An 18,339-nucleotide genomic window follows, 5' to 3' on the forward strand; every position below is an offset into this window, starting at 1 on the left:
ATAACTCGTATAGCATTCGAAGTTTGGGCAGCGTTCGTTGCTCCATTCAACGCTCATGCATTTATTATTATGCATTATGCTCTTTAAATACGAAGAGTAAAATATCATGGAAAAGAAAGGAAGAAAAACGATAATACAACCGGTTTTCCATCGCGAAAATTGTGAAACGTCGAAGACGTAACAAAGATGCATCTCTATATCTGTTTTATTCGAAGCGCTAACGTTAGCAACTCGCGACTAATTTTTCCAAATGATATATACGTATGTTCGGAACGTCTACGCGTCGCGACAAATCAATATTTCATCGTAACGATCGCTTTGCGAAGATAGAAATAATCGTTGAAATATTTTTCTTAGTTTAAAGTAAGGTTCGCGCGCGCGAGATTACAGCTAGACTCGTAATGTGTGATAAAACTGTTTGCAAGTAGAACACTACGGATGAAACCATACGACCTGTGTCCCATTAATACCGACGATTATGTATTGACCTCGCATGATATATTTTATAAATAACGCTTTGTTTAAATGATTTATAATAAAATGAAGGGTATAAGATAAAAAACTTTAAACGCTTTCCGTCCTGTTAACGTTCCGAGCATAAAATCTCTCTCTCTTTTTTCTCTGTTTACCGCTTAATAATCGACCAAGATAGCAAGGTTCTTTCCTCCTCATTTCACGTACATTCTTATATCAGTATTACGTCCGTTAGCTTCAATGGAAACAAAGCGTTAAAGTACGAAGAAGTCGGGATATGTACCGTTATGCGATTACTATGCCACTCCGTCTTTCTAGAGAATGTGGGTGGGAAGTAAGCACCTCTATGATCTCTCTTCCTTCGTTTTTTCTTTTTTTTTTTGTAGAATTATCACAGTACGCATTCGTCTCCTTAACTATTTATTATTATTTAACTGTTACACCAAATAGGGAAATAAATGAGAGTAATATAGATAAGGAAGGACTTCTTACCGTATTCTGATGAAACCGCAGGCTACCGGATCGACGGAGCGTGCCACCGCGAATATTCGCAGGTGCCAGCTCGACTTGCTGCCCGTCGCTTCCACCTCGTCTCGAGAGCTCGGATAATTCCGCGACTGGTTGCACCTAAGAGTAACATCATTGGTTTATTACTTAATTATTATTTTGTATTATTATTTTGTCTTATCTGCGGGAAACGGTAGCAGCGTCCGAAACGTAAACGTTCCAAAATAACTCTTAGTCTACACCCACGCGCTCTTGACCTACGCGCGAAGGCCGTTGTCGCGAATAATGCATACAACTGCTTTATTCGAACGGCGCATCTTCGGGGATTTATTTTGATTATTTATAGAAGAAGAAAATGAAACAATTGCTTCGCTTATATATGTCGAGTATCGAATGAAAAATGATATCGCGTCGCGATCGGTCGCGCGTACCTCTCGAGCGGGTGAATGAAGTGACGCACTCGCGCACTCACGCACGCACGCAAGCAGTACAGGAAGCAGGATATGAACCGGAGAAGGGAGAACTCTCGACGATCGGTCGGTCGGTAGGACAACTAAACGCAGGCGTAACCCTATGCGAATCGCGTGACCAACGGGACCGGAATCTAACGTCGCGTGAATTTGCGAATTTATCTAATTCACATTTTTATTTTTATTTATTGTCCCTTAGGCGATCGCGTATAACTCCTCACTTTTTTTACATGCTATTTTTATTCTTTTCATCGCAGTTTCGATCTATTCGATCATTGGCCACTTTCAATACTTATTAACGTCAAAACTTATCGTCTCATATACACGTACGTATATTAAAAACTGCATATATCTATACGTCCCCGTGTCGCGATAAAGCTTATCATCGAAAAAGTCTATTTTAACGTTAACCTTCAAATTAAAACGTACATCGACAAATGCAACGCATTATTTTTTGAATACACGCATTTTTGTCAAATTATTATTGAAATGTGGAAAGACGATAGAGGGATTTCGATCGTAAGGAATGATATTGCTTGGAAAACTTACAACAAGGATGACACAATTTAGAGAGAATAAACTAAGTCGCAAAGAATTCGAATCATCCGTTAAATCTATTAAAGAAGAAAAAGAATTCCATAGCGCCTACGGCCATGTTGTCGAGAAATGAGTCAGCGAGCATTGCACCATTGTCAAAATATTCGCAATGAATTATTTTTTTAAATCAATAAAATAAATACCATTCCACTCTTTTCAAGAATTCATTTTTACGATATTCCGCGTCCCGGTACCGAATTTCGCGTTTACCTAAATAATCGACAATACTAATTGACAATTGACAAGATTAGCTTTTCGACGCGTATCATTTCTTTCCACTCGCTTTTCGTCATTGTATAAAGAAGGACCAAAGGATTCACGGATGCTGGAGAAAGATCTTGTTGTTTTAGAAAATCTTCGCCCCTCCCAAGTGATAGTCTACTTTGCCAAGTATAGTCTTATTACGGAACGTGACTCATGATCTCGCTATATTCGGTTGGTTCCAACGGTAGTGGCAGCGACCACGACCACGACGACGACGACGACCACGACGATGGCCTCTTGCAAGAGTTAGAAAACACCGTTTCTTTTTCTTCCCTTCTTCTGCTCCTTTTCCTCTTCGCGTAACGACACACCCTCTTATTTACGTGTTTACGACTGCACGTTGCGTGCGTCGACTTACTATTCGAGATTGAAAAAATTGTTAAATAAACAAAAGTAGTCGCGATAAATGATAGAGAAGAAAATTGAAGAATTTTATGGTACACTTTCACATTTTCACATTCAATCTTCGTACGCGAATGCGAGCGTGAATGCGCAAAACAAAACTGAAGAAAGATAACTCGACTCGATCCAGTAATACTCCAACCGGTTCCTATCCATCACACGATTTATCACACGATGAATCATTGAATTGGGCCAAGTTACATCTAAACCGTGATTACCACGAGCAAAGCGACGACAAAAAAACATGAAAAAAGGGAAAAGTACAAACGGGGTGTGGTGAAATATTTAGATTACGATCTTAAGATATTCCTTCGCGATATCTGTTAATCTAAGAAACACAAATTGTTCTTATCGAGCATCGAAGTAGCATGGAAAAATAAAATCTTTCGAGTTTTTTTCTATCAAACTTTCTAGACGCTCCTCGTTAGGTATCGTATGTTCGATTCGCCGCAATTTCATCGAAATAAAACTTCGACATCGTTAATTGGCTATAATAATGAATTAGTTAACGTTGGTTAATGAAATACTTGATTTTAAAATAAAGTTTTGCGTATTAGGGACAGTTAGATTAGATTAATGAAAAATCTTTCTAATTCATTCCCCTGGATGTACGATAGATGGATAAAGTGAAAATGAAAAAGAGTCGAGGACCGTCACGGTCCGAGAAGAGAATACTCCGGTTAAATGGCTCGTACTCTTTACGATAGAGTGCTCCATAACAAGGAACGTGTCGTAACTTTGTGCCTATTCGAGAGAAACTTAACGAGAAGCGTGGAGCACGGCGTATCCGCTTCTTTCTCGCCAAATTGTTTACTTTGGCGAATATCCAGAAACGACCAAAGAGTCAACAACGGAAAAAGACGAACAAACGTGTAGAAAAAAAGAGAGAGCACGACACTCTTCTCTCGCTTTTCCAGCCTCGATTCTTCTTTTTCCGCTTCTTTTTTCATCGGAATAAACAATCGACGCAATGAGGAATAGCGTGCGCGAGGCGAGGGAAGGAACACGGAGGGAAAAGGGGTGGAAGAAGGAAGGAAGGTATTATTAAAGAGCATCCAATTGTAAAGAGAAGGGGACGTACCAGACGATTTACATTTCGATGGATGAACCAATTTCGTTGAAAGTGCATATAATACAAAGAAAATTCTTCGAAATAGACTATTTTTTATTATTACCCCTTAAATAAATATACAATTTAACGAGAAACAAATAAAAATCGATTATTTTGTTTCGACGGCAAATACTTCGTAAATAAAAAAAAAATAAATGAAAATACTTTGAAGAGAAAGCGGTCCGTAAAAACAATCACTTTCGCTTATTGTATGCTAAGAAAGGTGCATTCAACTTTGCTGCCAATGCCTCCTCATTCATCGTCGATTAATGCCTCTACTATTACACTTTGTTACGTGGCGCAAACATTTGGATGGTCTCATATTTGAAAACTATACGCGATGTATAGATATTATTAAAAGAAAGATCAAAGTAGGAAGAGGAGCAAATTGCGGACTTACCTTGACCGTGACACTGCTGCCAGATCCTTTGATCAAATCGATGATCTCTTCCCTAGACTTATCGTCGACATTGATTCCATTAACTTCGATAAGTCGGTCACCTGGCAGAAGACCAGTGTCGTTGTTATGCTGGACTAGAGTACCAGGTTCGGCGAAAATAACAGGTCTCATTTGCGTAACACCACTGGCACCACGTTCGACGACAACGGCACGACGCAGGGAAAAACCAAAATCGTTGCGAGGAGGTGGCTGTCTTTGGATCGTCAGTTCTCGCGGCTCCGGGAGTTCGAGAGGCACGATTTCCGGCAGCTGAAGTTCGACTCCCTGTTCTTCGAAAGAAGCCGAAGATCGCCATCTACAAAAACCCTGAGATTCGCCAACCGGCGAGAGACTGAACGGTGGGGTAGCAAAACTCGAATTTGTCGTGTCCGTCAAGGAATCGGCCGACGGACTGGCGCTCGTTACCACCTAAAAATGCAATATCGTACGAGACCGTCAAGTTTCGTCGACGGCGACGGTAACGATGATTAGATTTTCATTAATACCTGGAGTAGCTTCGACTCGGCCGGGTGTTGGTGATGATGATGTTGCTGCTGCTGCTGCTGCTGCTGCTGGTGATGATGCTGCTGTTGATGATGATGCTGTTGATGTTGCTGTTCCTGCTGTTGTTGAAATTGCTGTGTCGCTTGATGGTGATATAAATGTTGATGATGAAGAGAAGCCTGTTGAGAAGATACTCGCCAAGATTGAGCGTCCTCCTCGGAAGGACTGCAAATTTCGTCCTTTGAAAGACCAATAGCCATTGCACCTAAGCTCGGCGAGTGCGTAGGCGGTACATTCTGATAGGCTATCACTTCGTTCTGCAAAGTGTTCCTCACCAACAAATTACTAGCCTCTTGGTAACCAGCTTCGTTCCCGTTCGGTAAAACGACCTCTTCCGAAAGGACATTGATGGTACCACTGGTGATACTTAATCTTGGCCCTTTTAATATCCCTCTTTTTGGTGGTTTCGGTGGAAGAGGAGGGAGATTCTTGGCACCGGCGTTCGTCGTCGTCGTCGTTGTACTCAAAGAGGTCAACGATGTCTCCGACGAGTCGCTCTGCGTCAAACCATCGGGCGTTCTCATTGTCCAACCCGAGCCTGTACCACCACCCAACGCCGTATTTCCCGTTCCACCCGTAGCGTTCTGCGCGTTCTCCAATAGATTCCGATCCAAATGAGCGAAAAAAGACGCGCTATAATCGGCTGTTATACCGCTAGGTAGTTTTTCCTTTTCCTTTCTGCGTCCTGGTATCTTCAGAGATCTTCGAACCTGTCCGAACAAAAATGCTCTATTTTTTTTCATTTTTCTTTCTTTACCCGTTTGGCGAGTTATCGTTGTTACGATTACGCAATCGAAACGTTTATAGATAAGTATATCATCGTAAAGCATTGTTTTTTCGATTCAATTGAACGCTCGAGAATTGATAAGTCGTATAGTATGCTTATTCGATTATTTACTCATTATTACTCGACGAAAGTTATCGATGATGCTTGCGCTTGCGACTCGCATTATATTTTGTTGAAATTTCTTCTTCCCTAGATGTTCGCTTGTCCGCATTAACGCGACATTCGCGACGTTCCCAGACCGCAGCTTTGCCATTGTAACCACGAAAGCATATCGAAGGATGCGATAGTTGGTGCGAAAAGCTAACAAGATAGTTGATTCGAAAGGCACCAACATTTATAACGATTCCATTTTTATTTCCTTCGAATAATCTTATTAAAATTCTCTCTTATTAAAATATCTCGTTAATTTAGATATACGTACGTATATCCTATTAGTTTTGAAAATGACAGGAATAATCATTATTTTTTCAATCTTCGTATAATTTTTCTATTAAATAGCTTAACGATAAATAACTTATTAATTCGCGTCTTCTATCGATTTCACAAGGTTTGAAACATTATCAGATAATTGTCCTCTTTTTTTATCGGTACATCCGATAAAGTTAATATGTCAGTGTAACATATAATAATCCATTTTGCTGCAATGAAATATCGATTGATACGTAAAAATACGTTATCGAGTGCGTATCATATTAGGAATACTTTTTATGAAAAGAAAAATATAAACGATCCGAATATAAGGTGAAACAAAATAATCGGTAAATCTCCCGCGTCTTCCAATCTGAATTCTATTTTCGTTTAGAGTAGTAAACTGGCAAAATAAATAATATGCGTTACGTTATGGTACTTACAGAATTCGTCTTGAAATACTCTAACAGATAGGCGTAGAAGAATTATAGGTTTATATGCGAACAATTCAAAGCGACGTTGCTATATTCGTCGGGAAGAAAAATTGATCCGATAAAAATATTTCCGGTCGTACTTTTAATAACGGAGTAATCTCTACTGAAACGAAGAGAGATGGCTGAGATATTCTAAACATTTTCTAATGCGTTTTTTTCGCAATCATTTCTTTTTCACCCTGTATATCCAATACCTTACTACACATACTCGTATGCATCCTTATCATTTACGTCTATACGACGATTTGCTCGTACATTGATATACGTTTGTTGTCATACATCCATATCTGTTATTTATAACTTGCTTATAAATTTAGATATACTTATTTAATCGAACATATATAATATAATATATACATTCGTATAACTTGCTAAACAAGGTGTCCCAAAAGTAATTCGATCCGACTGAAAAATAATGTTTCCCCGCGAGTATTTGGAATGCTCGAAATGAAAACAAAATATCGCGTAATTCTATTAACCCTTTGCGCCTTAGGTTTTATTAATTAAGCAAAGATGCGTGTCCAGATTATTTCATTTAAAGAAAGTTCGTTTGTTTGCTTGGTATTTTTGTTCCTATCGGTAAATTGAGTTTCGGGACATCCTGTATGTAAATATAAATAGGTAAATAAGTCTAAATAGATGTTCACCTCATCGAGTCGTAGAAGTTCCTCGGCAGACATACTCCCTCGATCCCTTTTCTTGACATCCTTCCTTTCCTTTTTTTCCCTCTTTCTCTTCTCCTTGTCGTCCTTCTCCGTGGCCTTCTTCATGAAGTTGAACATTTTCTCGCTCGCGCGACACTTCAAAAACGATGCAGCACGTTCGACCAGCTGAGAAGACGATGACGATAACGATAACGATCGCTCTCTCTCTCCTTCTTTTTAACATAGGTATAATCAACAAATAAACGTAGTACTCACCGTCGATACGAAGAAAAAGTTTTGGTCGCTTTGAAAAATTGCGCGCGACTCGTCATCGACACGCGTGCTTCGACGATGCGACGCGAAGAGTACACATACGCGCACGCACAAACGAACACAAGCACGGTTCGAACAAATTCACGAACGCGCACAAAATACGCGCCTCGACATTGGCTAGTCGAAAGCACTGTCGATGGAAGGAAAGGGGATAGGTTGCAGGTGGATGGTGGGAGATCAGGGTAAAGGAAGTGGTACGAGTATATATAGGGTGTGCGTGTGTTTCGAGAGCGAGAGTGAGAAAGGATAGAGAGATGGTATAGTAGAATTATCGAGCCCCGACAAGGTAAATTCGAGGAATCGTTGCTACTCGATCGTCGCGGTCGCAGTCGCAATTATCGTTATCGCTTCGTCGAGAACGAAGCCGCAAGGGCGTGAACCACCGGCCGGACCAACTTCCTCTTGCGTTTTCTTCATGATGCTTCCCAACTATGCGGAAATGACAGCCATAGTCGATGCGATGACGGGGCGACGACGACTGCGACGACGACTGCGACTTTTTCTCCAAATAATGTCACCGACGATCTTTCCCGGTATATTTAAAGGTGTCTCTCGAATAACGAAACGATGCGATTGGCTTGATGATTATCTCGGGTAAAGGCAGAGTTCAGTTCGTTGCTTCGTCAGACTCGCGCGCGCGCGCACGTGCCTACCTAGCGTACAAGGTAAATCATCTATGTATTTCGCATTGCAACTTTCGCTGTGCACTTTGCGTTGTCTCTCTTTCTATCCCTTTTCATCATTCTCTAACCACTCGAGTATATTCGTAATACACTGCGACGTCGCGTTGCGTAAAGAACGCGAGAAAGGAAGCGAGAGAGATAACTCGCCGAGTGCTTTTCCTCTCCCTCTCTCTCTCTTTCCCTATCTACTTGTCACTTTTCACCGTACCTTTCTCGTTCTCGGCGGCCACCACTACCATCAAATACAGCGCCAATCGATCGCTCGCTCGCTCGCTAGCTCGCTCGCTCCTTTATTTCCGTTCGCCCGTTCGTTCGTTCGTTCGTTCGTTCGTGTTCGTCGTCGTCGTGTCGGGTGAAAAGCGAAAAGGAGAGAGAAGAAAAATCATGTACATTTGATCATAAGTCAATTTCGCTAATAAAACCGAGAAAGAGAGAGAGGGAAAGAGAAAAATATAGCAATAAAAAGGCCCCCTCCCAAAAAACGAATTTCATATCGGTGCGCGATAGAACCCCGCCGAACGTCGAGAGCGTTCCGGTCAGCCGGCGTTTTTTTGCTCAACCGTAGAAACTCTTTCTTTCTTAAGGAGGAGGAATGAACGTTTAGGTTGATATTAGACATCGAAAAGAGATATAGGAGCGCAACCACCAAGCGACAGCACCAACGTTGTATTCCAAATACGTGTGTTGCTTGTTGCACTACGCGCACGCACGCACGCACTCACGCACGCACGTACACACGTACACATACATATACATATAAATGGACAAGGAGAGGTAGTAACTAGCGACGCCGAGGTATCGTGTCGTTACACGAACCCTCTTCGTACAACAGCACCTTCTTCCTCTTCCTCTTTTCGTTGACGCGAGTCCTCGTGCTCGAAGACGACGTCGCACACGACATCGGTTTCTTTCTCTCTCTCCCTCCCTCTGTCTTGATTTTTGCCCTCACATCAGTCGGTCGAAGATTCTCGCCGCGACGATTGCTGTTGGCTCGACGAGGACGAGGATGACGAGGACGAGGACGACGACGACGACGACGACCAAGGGGCCAGGTGAAATTCGACGGCGTGCATAAGTTACTACGTAAGATCGAGAGCAGCAACGACTGACCTGTGCGCTCGGCGCCGCCACCGCCGCCGCCGCCGGTACACCGTCGATCCTCGCCGCACATTCTCCTCCCCACCGAGCTTCGTCCATTTCCGAGATCAGCCGAACATCCACGAGGACGAATTCGCGCTTGCGCCTTCCGCTCAAACGTTACTCGAGAATATATTTTTCGATTCCGTACTACTTCGTCGAGGCTTCGACTCCTTCGATCGATAACGTACCGACTCGCCAATTCTCTCGATTATTTTTTTACGCACATTTTATCTTCGTTTTATTCGTTCGATCGTTTTCATAAAAATACGCAGGTACACAAGTTATCGTATTATTAGCAAAATATCAAGAGTTACTCATGCTCTTTCCGATCGAAGATTTCCTCCGGTAGATGTCGGTATTTTACAGAAAACGCCTCTTCGCGTTTCTTATCGATCGATAACGTTCTTACGAATCATTCGGTAACGGCACCTCGACGAGTTCTCTTCGAGACAACATGTTGTATCGTCGAATATTAAAAACATGCGTTCTCGCGATCAACAAAAGCACGGCAACGAGTATTGCGCGCACGAGGAACAACGTAGCGATGAATCGTGCCTTTACTAGCGATTCCTCTATTAATTCCTCTAAGAATTGTCCGACCATTAGGGAGATCGTTGAAAAATGGAGTCACCGGTTTGAGAGCGAGTCCATACCAGAACCCGTTGAATCGATCGAGCACATCGTCGCGCACGTCGTGGCTTTAAAAAAGGTACAAAATATAAAATTCGTATATTTCTCTATTACGTACATTGCCACTTTGTATCCGCGCGAAAGTTTTCTACGACTTACAAACTGATCTAGCGTTGACTTTTTCTTTTCCAAATAGAACAGTGAAATAATTAACTTGAAATAGTTTTTCACGCTTTCCATTTTATTTCCAGCTTCTAGATGTCACAAATTTTCAAGATAAACGACTTACGGAAGATCAATTGAAGGAATTAGAGTCACTTTGCGAATGCAGATTGTCCAGGTAAAAAATGTGACAACGGTATGAAAAATAAGAATATTTGGTATTCGTTGTTTAGCTCGCATTGTATTGCGTAATTTCATGAAAATAAAGTCCCACAGGATGCCGGTTCAGTATATAATTGGCGAATGGGACTTTCGAGATATCACCTTGAAATTAGTTCCCCCCGTTTTTATTCCACGCCCGGAAACGGAAATAATAGTGGATATTATTTTGAAAAGGCTGAGTTATTTGCAAGAAGCTCATCATGAAATTCTTGAAATCGGTTGTGGTTCTGGCGCGATATCGCTGGCATTGGCACACTCCTCCGACAAGGTACACTGTATTTCAATATATTAATTAATTAATAGTAATTGAAAAACTCCAAGAATAATTACAGCGTTATTACAGGTGATTAAAATAAACGGGATAAATATAATCATCGAAAAAATAGTTCGGAGTAAATTTTCATACTATTCTAGGTTAAATGTATAGCAGTCGATAATAATCCGCACGCTTGCGATTTAACGAAACAAAATTGCAGCAAGCTTGGCTTGCGAGAAAGAGTGACCGTAATGCAGGCAACATTGGAAGAAGATGGAACATTAACGTCATCCGACGGTACAAATTTACAAGATAGAAGTTTCTCTTTTATCGTTAGTAATCCGCCGTATGTGCCAACCAAGGATATATTAGGATTACAACCGGAAATTAAAATGTACGTAATTCTAGAATTCGGATTATCATGGGGTTTTAAGAATAGAGTAGTAGTGCACGCGCACTCGTATACATATATTTTGTACTGTTATTTTTTTTCGGATATACGCAGTTACGAGGATTTAAGGGCTTTGGATGGTGGAATAGATGGACTGAAGATTATCAAGCCTCTCATACAGTACAGTGCCAAGGCATTGAAACCAGGAGGTCGTCTCTTTATCGAAGTAGATCCAGTACATCCCGAATATATAAGTTTCTTCGTGAAAAAATACGATACTCTAAAGCTGCATTACGAGCATACTTATAAAGACTTTTGCAATAACGATCGATTCGTCGAAATATCTAAGATCGCGTAAAAATACGTTATTCGTTTCGATATTCGTTTAAACGTTCGATAAACACTTTACTCGTTATATAGGCCATGTTTTATAATTTTATCCATGATATCAAACATCGTTAGGTGGTGTATCATCGTATTTAAATATAATCGACAAAGTCTTATTACTCGTTGATCTCAAATTCAATTATATATTTTAATCGTAAAACGTATTCCGTCGCGACAGGGTTTCGATAGCTCTGCCGGTCGTCAATTGAAAATTACTTACAATCATTTACGTGATAGATCGAATCATGGTATTTACAATGATACGTATTTAAAATTGATCGAGATAAAATGAAAGTTATATTAATCGATTAAACCTAATGAACAATCATGCGTATTTATGTTTTATGCTGGCATAAATACAAATACGTAATGTGTGCTAATGATTTATGAAATTGATAGATATAAAATTGGTATCGATCTACCGAGAAATTGGTTAGCAATCCTGCGACGTATAAACACGACTGTTTATAAAATCATTAATTGTCGTCGATTCGATATTGTTCCGTTGGAATAATCGTTAAGAATAAATTCTTTATCGCGGAGAGAACTTTTCCAATTCTTTTTTGATACTGCTGATTAAAGGTACAGCTGGATCTTCCGGCGAGAGTTGAGAATCCGCTAGAATACGTTTGGTATCGACTTCTGGTAGATTAGGTTTGTGAAACGGACCAGCACTGAGCGGTCTCGAACCCCAAGTACCACCGCCACGCGGATGATTCGACTGACCAGTTTCAGGAATGTCTTCTACTAAATTTCTTCTCGATACGGACGTGCGTGGTCGAGTACTTAATTCTGCCAGCGTCGTCGACGTCGGACTAAAAACGAGTACGTGTACACGCGTACTTTGATTTGAAAAAGAAGATGGAAATAAAAAGTTACCTTTGCCTGTCTTCGGTAAATATCGCGAGAGCATCCGTCGCGCGTACGGCAGAGTTCGGACGCGTGTTCGTCGCTTGGAATTCTCTAGGCTTGGGCTCTCTGCTCCCGAAGAGGCTGAACGAGTCCTCGAGGAGTTCGTGGAGGCGTCTCCTAGCACGACCCACGGGACCACCCGAACCCGCGAAGACCTGTTCGACGTCCGATATTTCGGATGCACCGTTGCCACCTGGTAATAATGCAAAACTTTCGAGAGAATGCGCGACCGGACGAGTCATTTCCATTGATTTCGCTGGCGAAACCGTTACCGAGCTAATCGAAATATCGATATTTTCTATATCATCTTATTTCGTGAAATATTTCGAGAAAAATGTTCTTTCGATAACGGTTGATTCGCTTTCGTCTCGCATCAATGTATAAATATAAAGGTAAAGGGTTATAAGGGAAGATGGATGAGCGTCGCACCTTCCGTGGATAATCCTTGTCTCCTCAGAGTCCAAACGATAGGTCCGACGACTCCGGGGTCTCGAAAAGTACTGGTCGCTCTGGTTAAAAACGACTCGCCGCCGGCTTTTTCGTTTCTAGCATAGCCATTGTTCCTGCGTCTTCCACTTTCGGGAGAATCTACGTCCAAATGCTTGACCTAATAAAAGATGTAAATAAAATAAAAAGACGTTTCCAACGTGTCGTCTATTGGCAAAAGCAACGACGTAACATAACACGGATGATGAACTCTTACCGTTACTGGCTCGAGAACTCTTGAAAGTGGTTCTACGCTTCGCATACTCGGAAATTGCTTGCAAGAAGGCATGGACAGATAAGAACGCGGCGAGGCTAAGACTTCTTCTTCTTCCTGCCTCGGGTAACCATTTTCAAGAGATTCCAACATCTCCGTATGATCGGCGATAGTATCCATCGAATCCGGAGTTCTCGGTTGATCGATGGCGTTAGTTCTCATCATTTTACCCTGGCTAATTCTGTATTTTATACGCATATTTTATATCGTTCGATTCGTTGGGTGCGCATTTTGTAAATTGTACTTTGTATCGTTACCTTGTTTTTCTCGAAGGTTGATCCTCGATGCTCCAAGGACCAACTACGACGGGTTTCTTAGATTCCTCCTCGTCGTCGTCGTTATCCGTGGAAAACTCGTCGACGCTACGACGAAGACTGTCGGTCGTATCGGGAGTTCTCGAAAGAGTTCTCGGGGTTTGTCTTTGACTGGTACCGTCGATCTGCCAAGAAAATATAACTTTAGGGGATGACACGCAATTTGGATATTTACTTGGACTCTAACAACGCTAATTGCAATCGATATCGTCATGTCAACGAGAGAAGAGACGAAATTCATCTTCGTAATACCCCCTTATTCTTTTGCGATCGCATGTAAAAATTATTCGATCGCATCACGCGAGCGGAAACTTTCTTACGATTGTATCTGGCCCTTTTCGTCAAAGGGAGAAGAAGAAGAAGAACTTTTCTACCGATAATTTGCGATTCAAACGAATCCCTAAGCCCTATTTGCATTTTAATGCGATAATCTTATAATAGAAAATAAATATTCTTACCTTGCCTTCCGAGTCGGGCGTCAAGAAAGTCGCGTTGTCGACCCCGGGAGATGGTAGAACGTAATCCCGTTCCTTTTTAAGTATACTTTTATTCGGTGGTGCCACGACAGCGCTGTGAGCTCGTTTTCTCTTGGCTATTAGGACCAAACCGGTGAGAAGTAGGCCTAATAAGATTACAGCAGCTCCGGCAGCTCCAACGAGCAACCAAACGTCTCTTTTTCTCGAAAGGGCTAAGGGTCTCGTCTCTTTTATATACGCTAAAAATGATTCGACAAGTTATCATTCGGCAAATAAATCGCTACTCGAATAAATCTATACGTTCCCCAAATGATCCAGAAATTAGGTCTTTTTTTGTTACCAAGGGTCTTCGGGGTTATACGCGAGTATAAACTCACGTTCGCTTCGAATAATGACAGGTACGCCAAGCTCGAGAGCGACTTCTTGAGACGAGAGTAGAGCCATGTCTCTGGCGGCTGTTTCGGCTGGCACGGGTTTTCCACCAAGATGAACGGAATAGATCAATCTGGTACCTTCGCTCTCGGTCGTGCTCGTATTGTGCATTCTGACCTGTACGACGCCATCCAGAGAGCGTAATTTTGACGAAACGGTAGAGTTGATATCCTTATTGCTTTCCTCGGACGACTTCGAACTAAAGTTCGTTAAGCGTTGATCTTTGAAAATCATCGATGACGAATCAGTACCCGTTATTGCGTCATCTTCCTCTTCTTTCTTCAAACTTGTCAGTAGAATTTTGGTCAAGCCCAGATGGTTCCAAGTCGATTCTATTTTTTGCGAATACTTTCCATCGTCTTTTTCATTGAAATCTTTGCGAGTTTGACTGTCGTTGTTCCGAAATTTGGAGGAAAATTTTCTTCCGCGTTTGGATACTTTCGATTCGATCGAACTCGTCGTTGGAATCGTTACATTTTCTTTCAACGACTTTTGTCCAGTTGTCTAAAATAGTAATTGCATGAAAGATTCGCGCTCGTTAAACTACATAGGTAGTATTGGATATATGGTCACCATTTGTTCGCGGAATCCTCGTTGTTCCGTAGCTCTGCGAGCTCTGGGATCGGTCGAAAGAAGACCGAGATGACGTTGTTGTTGCCTCGAAAATGCGATCCGATAGAGACGAGCCAATTTCAACTCGACCTTCTGCGGTACGGATTCCCCGGCGCGTAAAACGGTCAATAACCAATATCTATTTCGCATAAATATCGTATCAAATAAAATGTAATATTATTCTTTTGCGCGTGATCTCGCGAAAAATATACGAATTAACATTAATAACCTGGGTCCGGGATCTTCGCCGATCAGAACCCCGATGTCTTGGTTCTCGTCGTCGTCGTCGTCGTCGTCCAAACGCGGCGTGGGATTAATGCAAGTCGCGCATTCGGGTCCTTGAGGAATCGATCCGTACGGTGGCCCAGGTGCCGAAACGCCTTTATCGTCGCGATCATTTGGAGAATAGATAGTGACCGTATGATGAACCGTTCTAGTCTCGTAAAATGTCAAACCCTGATTTGGATCCACCCATGGGGGAGCGTCGTCTATACCAGTCCAAAAAAAATCTTGCAGATGAACTCGACGACCGGGTAGATGCTCGATTAAGATTATCTCGTCTTCTGAAATTAGAAAATGCGAAAGCTGTCGTAAGCGAAATACGCCAACGCGAAAGGTGTACGATCTTCATTTTCCTTGCGCGTTGGAATACGGTTGGAAAATCCTCTCCGATGGTAATCGGCGAAAGAGAGCAACGACCTATAGTCGTATAGGGAAGGAGGGTGAACTCGTGTCACGACAACGCTAGGGATGAAACAATCGTCCGCGGAAAGAAACGAAGCGTACCTGTCCTTTTATCACGCGATCTCGTGACGGAAAGACGGCAACGTGTCTCGTGAAAATTGCATCATTATTTCCCATTCAAAATATTAGCTTTTAAACAAATACTAAAGCACTTCAACTTCCCTTAAAGTACCTTCGACTTCCGCGTTCTAATGAAACTCGATCGAATGAATGGAGCAAATAGCTATCGATATAAAAAGTATCTATGCAATAGTTAAACTCTTGACGCGCATCTATAGTTGGATTTAACGATCAAAAGTTTTAATAATATTTGATATATGTAAGAGATTAAATAAATCGAACGAACAAAGTTAGTTTCGCAATACGATCATCGATACGCGTACACGTGTGTACGCTAACATATTTTCCACGGATATCTTTTATGCAATCTTATTCTATATCCTACGCGATAAAAAGTCTTTAACTGGGCCGAATAAGAAAATAAAAAAAGTTTAAAATAGTAAAAAATACTAGTTTGGTATTTTAATGATCGGTCGAGAAAAAAGGATAATCTCAATTGGCGGATGCAAATATGCGTATTTTTCTTTATCCACATTTGATTAGAAATCTTTGAAGATGGGCCAGACAATGCGAGCGATCCAAATATCGAATCGACGAGTCCATTCGCTTCGATTAGGCAAAGTCCATTCTTTGGTCGTTCCTTTTTTTGTTTTTTTGTACTTTTCTACGCCGCTAGGACGACCTGGTTTTACGGTCGGTTTGCGTTTCCGGTCCGGAAACTTCGGCGAAGTGTTCAACGCATTGAAGTGTCGCGCGTCCCTCGCGTCCGAATGAAAAACGAAATCTTAATCGCGAATCTCGAAATCCGTCTATTTGTTGGATAACCTTCCCTTCTTGCATTTGTCGTCAATATCGTTGAAATACTCATACGTATTACCATCGGCTTTATGTGCACCACCCAGCCTTGATATTTTTAGACGGCAATGGTCAAATGTTAAATCGATAGAAAACCGAGTTCCTATGGTGAGAATCGGTGAAATTGATTTTGAATAGCCCTACGCGAAGTTATGCCTTCCCACGTATCGCATCTCCCGGCGGTATCTCTCTCGCGAGATACCCTAATGAAAATCTTTCTGGAATCGATTTGTCCTTGAGGAAATTTATTCGTCGTCAAATTTCTAGATTGAAATTTGGAATTTGGAGAGGAAGGAAATATAAATTCGTGAAATATATGGAAAGTATAAAATGATCGCGCGACGTATCGCACGTGCAGGTATCGCGCCGATAATAATATCGATTACCTGGCGCGCACTTGCGGCAAGCGTTGAATTACTTAAGTCTACCTACCCTTACTTATTCTCCAAGCTGCCGGTGGACTTTCTAGTCGCAAATGCGCAAATTAACGAACGACCACCCGCACACGAGGCACACACGGATGTCTCTTTAATCGTGTTTTCGATAATACGAAGAAAATCGATCGAGCACGTGTGCATTTGCCACGGAATGTACGTATACTATCTTTTCGGAAAATTTCATTGACTCACACTTTCATTGACGCATTTGCGAGGATAAATCTTTGAGTAGGATTTTAGGTATAGCGTAATACTAACCAGCACCAGGTGGCAGAGTAGCTTGAACCCTCGATGTGGCGGAACTTTGTAAAACCAAGATCGCTATCTGCACGGCGGCACCAAGGGAAGAGGAAAATGCCGTTCGTACGAAAGTCCAAAGTAGCATCGCGCGTTGGCCGATGAGCGGCCGAGCTCGTGCACCGCTCTACTGAACTATGCCTCGACCCTTGCGCTATACCTTGCGCTATACCTTGTGCTATACCTTTCCACCTCTCTTTACGATTCCTCCTATATACAGGGTGTCGCGTCAAATACTCATAGATGATAAGTATAATAAGGAAATAAATGAGAGAGAAAAAACACAAAGGAAAGTAAAATGACGATATATTTATATTTATCTCTTTTTAATCATTACCATACGAACCGTTACTTACAAATCATGCTGTAATTGTGATCCTTTCGGGGAGAGAGTCTTTACATGTCTGTAATAATGCGTGTAATGTTTCTTTACGAAGAAAAAAGAAAAAAAAAAGAAAAAAAGAAAATGAAGTATCATTATCGTTATAATCTTCCTTAATTTAATCGTTATCATGATTGATTTTAATCATTATCGTACTTATACTCCGTAGTAACGTGCTAAATAATACAAATATAACGTTAATTCGATACATTAGTGTAATAGATCGGGCACTTTAGTAAGGAAAAATAATAATAATAATAATACGTGTTTTTTTTTCTTCGCTTGCATCCGAAGCGGCGAGTAAACGTTCGTTTTCTTCTAGTTTTTCTCTCTCTCTCTCTCTCTCGGAAAAAAATACAATATAGTCTATAGGTATACGAAGTGCGAGGTACATAGAAGACAATATTCGCCATCGCTCCTAACGCAAAAATACCTCTCCCCCATTCGCAAATACATACACTACACGTACGTTCTATCCTATGGAAATAATCGCGCGCGCGCATTCTATTACACATGTCAACGTATATTTATAAGCGCATTAAAACATGATTGTCGAATATCTATTTACAAAATTATTTACAAAATCATTCGTTAGAAATTTTACTATGCGTCCCTTCCGTCTTTCGTGTCTGTCGACATTACAATAGACGAAGCAATATATGGCCACGGGTACCATCATCGAATGAACGCGTG

General features: G+C 41.5%; 3 protein-coding genes and 1 long non-coding RNA gene across 6 annotated transcripts in view; 2 read left to right on the forward strand and 2 right to left on the reverse strand.

Moving 5' to 3' along the window:
- Window positions 1-9,302, reverse strand: part of LOC122517140 (unconventional myosin-XVIIIa) — a 38,337-nt gene extending 29,035 nt beyond the window's left edge. Inside the window, exons 1-6 of one of the 2 annotated variants that reach the window (XM_043635524.1) lie at window positions 9,013-9,302; window positions 7,438-8,147; window positions 7,165-7,347; window positions 4,771-5,538; window positions 4,226-4,693; window positions 967-1,101 (exon numbers count right to left, since the gene is read on the reverse strand). In XM_043635524.1, coding sequence (XP_043491459.1) covers window positions 967-1,101; window positions 4,226-4,693; window positions 4,771-5,538; window positions 7,165-7,299 — 1,506 coding nt within the window. In that variant the 5' untranslated portion in view covers window positions 7,300-7,347; window positions 7,438-8,147; window positions 9,013-9,302. Of the gene's footprint in view, window positions 1-966; window positions 1,102-4,225; window positions 4,694-4,770; window positions 5,558-7,164; window positions 7,348-7,437; window positions 8,148-9,012 lie in introns of those variants that run through there. The other variant, XM_043635525.1, reaches the window with a different exon arrangement.
- Window positions 7,705-11,907, forward strand: LOC122517148 (MTRF1L release factor glutamine methyltransferase). 2 transcript variants are annotated; one of them, XM_043635554.1, is made up of 6 exons: window positions 7,705-7,780; window positions 8,040-8,159; window positions 10,199-10,287; window positions 10,386-10,599; window positions 10,746-10,981; window positions 11,093-11,907. In XM_043635554.1, the coding sequence occupies exons 2-6, from the start codon at window positions 8,076-8,078 to the stop codon at window positions 11,334-11,336; spliced, it is 867 nt and encodes a 288-aa protein (XP_043491489.1). In that variant the 5' UTR covers window positions 7,705-7,780; window positions 8,040-8,075; the 3' UTR covers window positions 11,337-11,907. The 2 variants fall into 2 exon arrangements, with proteins under 2 accessions (XP_043491489.1, XP_043491488.1); XM_043635553.1 differs by lacking the exons at window positions 7,705-7,780; window positions 8,040-8,159 and adding an exon at window positions 9,347-10,026.
- LOC122517144 lies at window positions 11,482-17,352 on the reverse strand. The gene is made up of 10 exons (XM_043635540.1): window positions 17,226-17,352; window positions 15,101-15,434; window positions 14,833-15,010; window positions 14,205-14,763; window positions 13,810-14,066; window positions 13,295-13,476; window positions 12,981-13,218; window positions 12,707-12,884; window positions 12,245-12,470; window positions 11,482-12,180 (listed from the first exon to the last, which is right to left on the reverse strand). Exons 1-10 carry the CDS (start codon window positions 17,350-17,352, stop codon window positions 11,898-11,900), a joined length of 2,562 nt encoding a protein of 853 aa, XP_043491475.1. The 3' UTR covers window positions 11,482-11,897.
- Window positions 16,969-17,563, forward strand: LOC122517151. Its single transcript, XR_006303738.1, has 2 exons — window positions 16,969-17,120; window positions 17,200-17,563. It is a non-coding gene; the product is annotated as an uncharacterized LOC122517151 (long non-coding RNA).
- The last annotated feature ends 776 nt before the right edge of the window (window positions 17,564-18,339 follow it).

The sequence above is a fragment of the Polistes fuscatus genome, unplaced genomic scaffold (assembly GCF_010416935.1).
Source record: "Polistes fuscatus isolate 324 unplaced genomic scaffold, CU_Pfus_HIC Scaffold2, whole genome shotgun sequence".
NCBI classification, from domain to species: domain Eukaryota; kingdom Metazoa; phylum Arthropoda; class Insecta; order Hymenoptera; family Vespidae; genus Polistes; species Polistes fuscatus.

Excerpts from the sequence above, each read along its gene's own strand:
- LOC122517148 (XM_043635553.1), top strand. The coding sequence starts at position 9,772 with ATGTTGTATCGTCGAATATTAAAAACATGCGTTCTCGCGATCAACAAA. Across the intron at positions 10,027-10,198 it reads ACGTCGTGGCTTTAAAAAAG|CTTCTAGATGTCACAAATTT; the intron begins GTACAAAATATA and ends TTTTATTTCCAG. Across the intron at positions 10,982-11,092 it reads TTACAACCGGAAATTAAAAT|TTACGAGGATTTAAGGGCTT; the intron begins GTACGTAATTCT and ends GGATATACGCAG.
- LOC122517144 (XM_043635540.1), bottom strand. The coding sequence starts at position 17,352 with ATGCTACTTTGGACTTTCGTACGAACGGCATTTTCCTCTTCCCTTGGT. Across the intron at positions 14,764-14,832 it reads GAGGATTCCGCGAACAAATG|ACAACTGGACAAAAGTCGTT; the intron begins GTGACCATATAT and ends TTACTATTTTAG. Across the intron at positions 12,885-12,980 it reads GAGTTCTCGAGCCAGTAACG|GTCAAGCATTTGGACGTAGA; the intron begins GTAAGAGTTCAT and ends ATCTTTTATTAG.